The sequence below is a fragment of the Fundulus heteroclitus genome, chromosome 18 (assembly GCF_011125445.2).
Source record: "Fundulus heteroclitus isolate FHET01 chromosome 18, MU-UCD_Fhet_4.1, whole genome shotgun sequence".
Classification (NCBI taxonomy): domain Eukaryota; kingdom Metazoa; phylum Chordata; class Actinopteri; order Cyprinodontiformes; family Fundulidae; genus Fundulus; species Fundulus heteroclitus.
In genome coordinates this window covers 29,247,357-29,255,004 of record NC_046378.1, presented here as the reverse complement: position 1 = coordinate 29,255,004, position 7,648 = coordinate 29,247,357, and the positions used below count along the sequence as shown (strand labels likewise).

The window sequence follows — 7,648 nt, the reverse complement described above, 5'->3', positions numbered from 1 at the left end:
GATTAATAAAATATGTCTACCTCTTTTTTAATAATAAACAATGTTTTCTCCAAGAGCCAGCTAGCAAAAAAAAAATCTTTTAGCCTATCTTAAAAACACTACAGTGAATGCTAATCCTTTCACGGCAAGGGAATCGTAAATCTAGCACACGGAAATCATACAATTTGGCTTTATATTTCATCAATTCATATTAAAAAATAGTTTAAAAAAATATTTTAAGCTAGAAGCTATAACTGTTTCTTTAAATATATTCATTAAAAATGTTGAAAGCGCAATTTAGAAGCTGGAGAAATTGATGGTAACTCTGACATGACTGAGACAGATATTTAAAGGTTTTTGAAGATCAAAAGCTTTAACACATGTTATCTTTACCAATAAAGTCTTTTGCGAGCAATATGGTTGAAAGTTTTGATCTTTTAAAAATAACTTGTCTAACTTTAAATCTTTTTTAGGAGAAGACAAGACACAAATACTGCTGCTCTAATGATGCAAAAATGTATTTTTATTACTAGATAGCAGAATTTTGCACCCTTTGTTACAAATTTATTGATTTATTTATTTTACACTGAGGCAATGATTTATAAATATAAGACTGTCTAGACACACTTTTTGTTGGTCAGATAGTTCTCAGAGTGTTTACGCTGCAAATATAATTTCAAGACATTCAAGGGTGTGCCTCAGGGTTCTGTTTAGGGTCCAATCCCAATTGTTATAGTAAAACATTTAATAAATGTGTCAATAAATGTATGTATGCTTTCCAATAAGGGTCAGTTGTCGGATTAAAAGTACCTTTTGAAAATAACCTTTAAGCAGGTATCAAACATACTTTTCATTGTGACCACATTTCTGTTTTAAAAATGTTTTTATTGTTCTGATCTAATATTATTTAAATTTCGTGTTTTTGTTAATCTATGTAACGTTTTTGAGCTGAGATACTGAAATGGATGAACTTTTCAATGATATTTTCATTGATTGAATATGACAGTAAAAGATGCAGTTTCAATAATCAAAAATCAATAACGTCGTTTCTCGACTGTTCTTGATTTTCTTTATCATGGTAAGACTTGTTTCTTTTGGAAACCTTTTAGACCATTTCATGTATTCAGAGAGGCTTTAATGGTTTTCTTGAGACTTGGGTGTGGTTTATGAAATTGATCTCAACTAATTCATCATTTAAAGAAGGGGGAATTACTTTATCTCAAAGCCCCATGTTGGTTTGTATAGCTCTTTCCCTCAATTAAGAATATTATAATATGTAATATGTATATTGTATTCATTCAAGTTAAATTTGATAGTAACTTTTTCTTGATCATTTGAAACATTGAACTGTTGCAAAAACAGAATAAATTAGTAAAGGTGCAGATACCTTTTTACACCACTTGAGATTTTTTTTCCCAAACTTGTGAATCTCATGACCAATCAAATGTTAGACAGATTTTTTCCAAGAGAGACTTTCAAAACAAGGTTTGTAGAGGCTACATTTAGTAGCCAAAGCATTTGTTTTATCGTTAAATTTAACAGTTAGGACTTAAGTTCAAATCGCAGGCAAGGTCTCTCTGTGTGGACTATGCACAGCATGTTCTTCTGTTAATCGTGTGGATTTTATCTGGGTACTCCAAGTTCCTCCAGCAGTTTATGAACTAAATTTCGTTACTTTCTTATAAAATGTTTAGAATGATCAGAACAGTGCTTGCTAACACATTTGCAATCTAAGTTTCCTCACTTCATTTTACAACTTTTGGGATGATTGTTGTTCATAGTTGCTCTTTTGCTGATACAATTTAAGGTTCCATAGGATATATTATCACAGGTGATAAACCAAATCATCTCACACACAATAATAATCATGTAGAAACTTTATTACTGACATGCGCAACAAAATACTGAAAAAAGATTATTATCACGGAACAATCGGTGATTGTATGATTTGATTCTTTAAAGCAGTAAAGTGAAATTTGGTTGCCGGACTTGTCAGCTAATGCTTTCCTAGTCTAGTCCAGCTGCGTCTGCAGGAGGTGACCTACTGTCGTCGCCTCGACATCAACGCCTTCCTCCTTTTCTTCCGGTTAAACTGTGCTCTTGCCCTCTCAATGGAGAACTGGAATGGACTCATGGATGGAACTGCGGAGGTGGTCATCCAGGGCTTTGTGGTTCTGACCCCTGTCGGGGAGATTGGTAGTGTCTCTGGCTCGTTTTGCTTCAGGGTGGATTTCTTCTGCTGTTTGCTCGGGCGCACGTAGAGAGTTGTGCTCACGGTGGGGGTGGCTGTTGTGAAAAGCCTCCATTCATTGTGGGTTTCTGTGTCGTGCGGCGCAGAAGCGCTCACGGGGCCATTCCCTGCGACGAGGGTGTGGGGAGTTGTGAGAACAGGGTTCACGTTTTCAGGGCCGCTGTGGGAAAAAAGAAGGTTTTGACTGGAGAGAAGAATGGCTGTTTTCCTCCTCCTTTTTTTCCGCTGCTCCCTTTCCTTTGACCTTCGCCTTTTCAAGGCGGTAAAGTTAGAGCCGGGAGCCGTAACCTGTCTGTCCGGTTTGTAAAATGACGCGTTTAAAAGCGGCGGCTCTGTGGCAGGGACCGGTGCCATGGTGGGAGACCCGGTGCGAGGAAACGCTGGTAGCCTTACCCGAGAGGAATTGTGTGGGTCTGAAGGCACAATGGGAGCGTCAGAGCTGACGTTCTTTACTTTCTTCCTCCTCTCTTTGTCTCCTCTCTCCTTTGACCTGTCCCTTTGCACTTTCAGGACTACAATAGGAACACTGGTAGTGCTTGTAATAGTGGAGCTATGTGGTTGCGGTCCCGCAGTTGGCAGTAAATCAATAATGGTTGGAACGGAGTCTACTGAGTTTAGCCTAAGGTCTTCCGGATAAGAAGGAGCCGAGGATTTCTTGCTTTTCTTTCCGCCACCCTTTCTTTGTCCTTTGGTTTTTGTTTTGTGTGGAGTCTGGCTAACCGACAGAGGGACTTCCATCTCCTCAGTTTCTGACCCAGCCTGAACCTTCACAGGTGACGTAATGGAAACTGTCTCCTTATCATGGGCAGGTTCATCTTTCATGACTTCATTGGAGGGCTCGCCTGTCCTCCTAAGCTCAAATTCACTGTCGTCAACCCTGTTATCGTTTATCCTTGACCAGTCATGTTTGTTGGACTCACTGATGAAATTGCTCAATGCCAAGACATCGTCTGCCTTGCTGCCAGGAGGTGGAACCACAGCCCCTTCCTCTGCTTTCACACCTGCCTCCGTTTTCTCCTTTCTCTTCCTGCCCTTTCCTTTCCCTTTGTGCTTTTTATTGGCTTTCTTTTTCTTCCCAGTCTTCTTCCTCTTCCTTTTCTCCGAGGTGTGCGTCTCCTCCTTGTCAAAGTCGGCGTTGGAGCTTTGAGACGTGGAGACGGTGGCGAGCACCTTGATGAAGTCCTCGGCAGCCGTGACGACATTTTTCAGCGACGGTTCCGATATCGTGCTCTGAGTCGGACTCTCGCGCTGCTCTTCCTCGTTGCTCTTCTTGGAGTCTTCCCGCTTGGGCGGAGCCAACGTCAGCTCATCTATGACATCGATACCTCCGTAGTCATATGGCACCGCTTCTCTCAGCACGGCGATGGGGAACTTCTCGTATCGTTTACACCTGCGGGACAGAGGAGAAGAGAGGGAGGAAGTCGGCGATGAGATCATGATGAGCTACAGCTCTGCAAGCTGCAAAACCTACTGAGAACCAGACGGCGATACTCACAGGCCATACCAGTGTCGCTCAGCACACTGCTCCTCATAGGCAAAGTCAAAGCAGGGAACCCCAATGACGTTGAAAAATGCCTGGCCGACGACCCTGGAGGATGTGTCGTTGACTTTTCTCAGACACGTTTTCAAACTGCAGAAAGAAATAAAACAGACGCTCAAAAGAAAAAAAACAGAAGCAACATGATTTGATGACTGATGACAGCTGTTGTGTGTCTGGCAAGCTGCATGTGCAGAAATATCGGGGACAATAGTAGACTGGATTATGCTTCAAATTCAAAAGCTAATATTTTATTTTTGCTCTGATTGAACCTTTAAAGACATCTTGCTGAGATGATAATCAAAGATGTTAAGCATTGAAACTGCAGTGAAAAATATTTGTCTGCTTATTACATAATTTCAATCTTTTCTTTTATTTCATTTATATATATATATATATATATATATATATATATATATATATATATATATATATATATATATATATTATTATTATTATTATTATTATTATTATTATTTTTTTTTTTTTTTTTTTTACAAAAATCATATTAAATCTTCCTGGGCTCACTGAGTAAAAAAGGATCAGCCCAATAGTCTTTTAGTTCCTCCTTGTTCTTTAAGTGAATAGATTTTTTTCTTATTTCTTTTTTTTTTACCCTGACAGGCAGCAGAAACGAATCAATTATCTTTAAGGTATTTAGTCATATGTGTGCGTTTCTCAACCTGTCCTGTGATAATTCAAGTTCTTTGGTGCCCCAGGGCAGTCGAGGACCCTGAAAAAGCAAAGTTTGTTTATTTCTAGGACCATTGGCATTCTAGTTTATCACCTTTGGCTGTTATTCAGGAGAGTAACACAGTGTATTAATAATTATTACTACTCTTGCAGTACCTTAAAATAATTATTTCTAACTAATCTTAATTAAGTATAAACATTCCCACCAGCATCTACTAACAAAGGTGGATATCGCTGATGTGGTATTGGCCATATGACCATGATGTCAGCCAAAGAAATCAGTTTTATCTTCTTCTTCTTCTCCTTTTTGGGTTACAGTAATAGAGCTACATTCATTTTAACAACCCAACCACCCACTTTCTTATTCACAATATACATTTTGCATATAACGTAAAATGATGCAACTTACTACCTACGACTGTTACTTGCCTATTGTTCCTGTTTTCTTTTGTTTTATGTTGTTATTTTTTTTCTCCTGTCAGCTACCTGTAATGTCATCCACGTTTCAATAAAACAATAAATCAATTAAGCGTTTCACTCACTCATTATCACAGTCACAGTGGCAGATGGAGTGCCACTTGAAATTGGTGTATCCGTAGTTTGATGAGAAGGCATGGATGACATGAGGGCAGTGGTCATGAACCCTGCAGCAGCTGTCCGTCTCTGCAAACTCTCCTGCAGAAAGGAGGTCACAGCCATTAATCAGGTGTGCTGTCACCATCGTGCATCACTTCGTTTAGACAAAGCGTTGCGCTTACCCAGCTGGTTGTAGTTGTCCGCCATGTTCCCGGCTCCGCACCACAGCGTCCCCGGGTAGGTGAAGCCCCTTTTGGATCTTTTCAGAGCCTTCTCCTGCTCTCTCCCCGCACTTCTCCCGTCCACTCCGGCTGGGCCGCTGCGCTCTGATCCCTCCCTGAACTCCCGGCACATCACCTTGGCTTCATCCATGCGCAAAAAACGCGCCTCTAGCCGCTGCCCGGCGCGCTGCTCCTTCAGTCCCAGCCTGCACTCATACACGAACGACTTCACCTCCATCTGGTTCACAACGACCGAGCAGTTCACCAGCCTCCCGGCGGGGCTCACCACGGTGCGGACTACCTCGGCTCCATCGGACACCTGGTAGAGGACGTTCTCCCCTATTAGGGACACCTTTGCGCAGAAGGTGCCGTTGATCATGGAGAACATCTCCTTGCTTTCCTTCTCCGCGTCCAACGCGTGGCTCAGGAGGTCCCCCCTGACCGCGTTTCTGTCCAGGTAAGACAGGAAGACAAAGAAAACCGACCACATGATGCGGCGGGTGGCCCTTCAGCACCACGCGTAACGGAGACAGCTCCTGGCAGCCTTCTGGCGCTGACTGGCGCAACCCTCCCACTTTTAAGGAGAAGCCGAGGTGGCGCGATTCATAACGCGGAGAATGACCACACGGGGAGGAGTCAAAGGAGCGGGATTAACCTCTTTGGGATGGGAATTGTGTTTCTTTTGCACGGTCAGCAGGTACAGGGGAGGGAGAGCAGAGGGTTAAAGCTGATCTGAGTTTGTACCCCCCGGCTTTTCCAGAGAGAGAGACAGACAGGAGTGACCGGAGGTTACCTTCCAGGCCCCTCCCTCAGAGAAAGGGGAGGTTTGCGGTTTGCTCTGGGAACACGCGTGGAGGAATTCGAGCTTGCCTACCGTTCTCCATGGTAACAAGCATGGCGTGATTGTGCCAACACAGGACATTGGACATCCTTCAAACGCCACAAAACAAGGCATTGAATTGGTGCCGACCTAAATCCCGATGTAGGGACAAAAGTCTCCGGCTGAGGAATGCGGAGAGGGGGCTTCAAACTGTCTCACGCAGGCTGAACCGAGTGACTCCAGGAGTCAAAGTGTGTCAAGTTTGGGTGCCAAGTTTGGCTTGGCACCAAAGATTTGGGTCAGCTTGGGCCAAAAGATGTAATTCGACTTGATTTTAGATGTTTATCCTCATCTAAACTTGTATTACTTTTTCTTTTCTTCATATCTTGATAAGAACCGATTTAATGTATAAAAATCTTCTATTTCAAAACATTTTAAAGCATTTATGTGTTCTGTCCCTCATACCCTACAGCAACTTACATACGTTTTCATGCCCCTTTGTATCTTTCATTATTGATAAACACAAAGTAGTGCATAATCCAGAATTGGAAGGAAAATTATGCATTGTTTTATATATGCATCTGAAACCCCCTTGGTAAATTCTTTAGCAATTAATCATCAATTGCCTTAAAAAGTCACCTCTATATGTGTCAAATTTAAAACAGCATAAACACAGCTGTTCATTGAAGTCCTCAGAGGATTGTTGGCGATCGTTAGGGAACAAACTTCATCATGAAGACCACAGGAACACACCAGGCAGAGCGAGGATGAAGTTATTGAAAAGTTAAAAGCAGAGGTTGGTTATATGAAACGAACTGCAAAACTAAATTAACAAGACGGGAAAGGAGAACTTTAACCAGCAAAGTGGCAGCGAGACCCAGGATACCGCTGGAGGAGCAGCAGAGATCCAGAGCTCAGGTGGGGGAATCTGTCTACAGAACAATCCTTCATCATCAATTTCCAGCTGCAACACTTGAGCACAATACACGGTTGAGATGGTTCCCTTCAGCAGTGACAGCTGGTCAAAGTTGATGGTGTAGGTGTTATGATATATTTTTCTGGGATGAACCCGGACACAGCACGCACACACAGAGTCAGTTCTTATGAGTGAGTTTTTATTGAATAGTGTGGAAGATGGATGATGAGACCAGAGTCTTACAACGGACGGAGGTGAAGGGTGTAGAAGCTGGCTGGCAGGAGGAGTGTGGAGAGACTGACCGGGAGGAACTCTGGAGCCGAACACTGGAGAGCAGGACCTCTGAGCAGAGCCGTGGAGCGCAGAGCATCAGAGCCGAGCAGAGCATCAGAGCCGAGCAGAGCATCAGAGCCGAGCAGAGCATCAGAGCCGAGCAGTGGCGAGCAGAACGTCAGAGCCGAGCAGAGGCGAGCAGAGCATCAGAGCCGAGCAGTGGCGAGCAGAGCATCAGAGCCGAGCAGAGCATCAGAGCCGAGCAGAACGTCGGAGCCGAGCAGTGGCGAGCAGAACGTCGGAGCCGAGCAGAGGCGAGCAGAGCATCAGAGCCGAGCAGTGGCGAGCAGAACGTCAGAGCCGAGCAGTGGCGAGCAGAGCA

General features: G+C 43.3%; 1 protein-coding gene across 1 annotated transcript; it reads right to left on the bottom strand.

The window, feature by feature from the left end:
- Window positions 1–1,838: 1,838 nt before the first annotated feature.
- On the bottom strand, window positions 1,839–6,477 carry proca1 (protein interacting with cyclin A1). Its single transcript, XM_012851661.3, has 4 exons — window positions 5,219–6,477; window positions 5,003–5,135; window positions 3,726–3,860; window positions 1,839–3,620 (listed from the first exon to the last, which is right to left on the bottom strand). The coding sequence occupies exons 1-4, from the start codon at window positions 5,745–5,747 to the stop codon at window positions 2,021–2,023; spliced, it is 2,397 nt and encodes a 798-aa protein (XP_012707115.2). The 5' UTR covers window positions 5,748–6,477; the 3' UTR covers window positions 1,839–2,020.
- Between the last annotated feature and the right edge of the window lie 1,171 nt (window positions 6,478–7,648).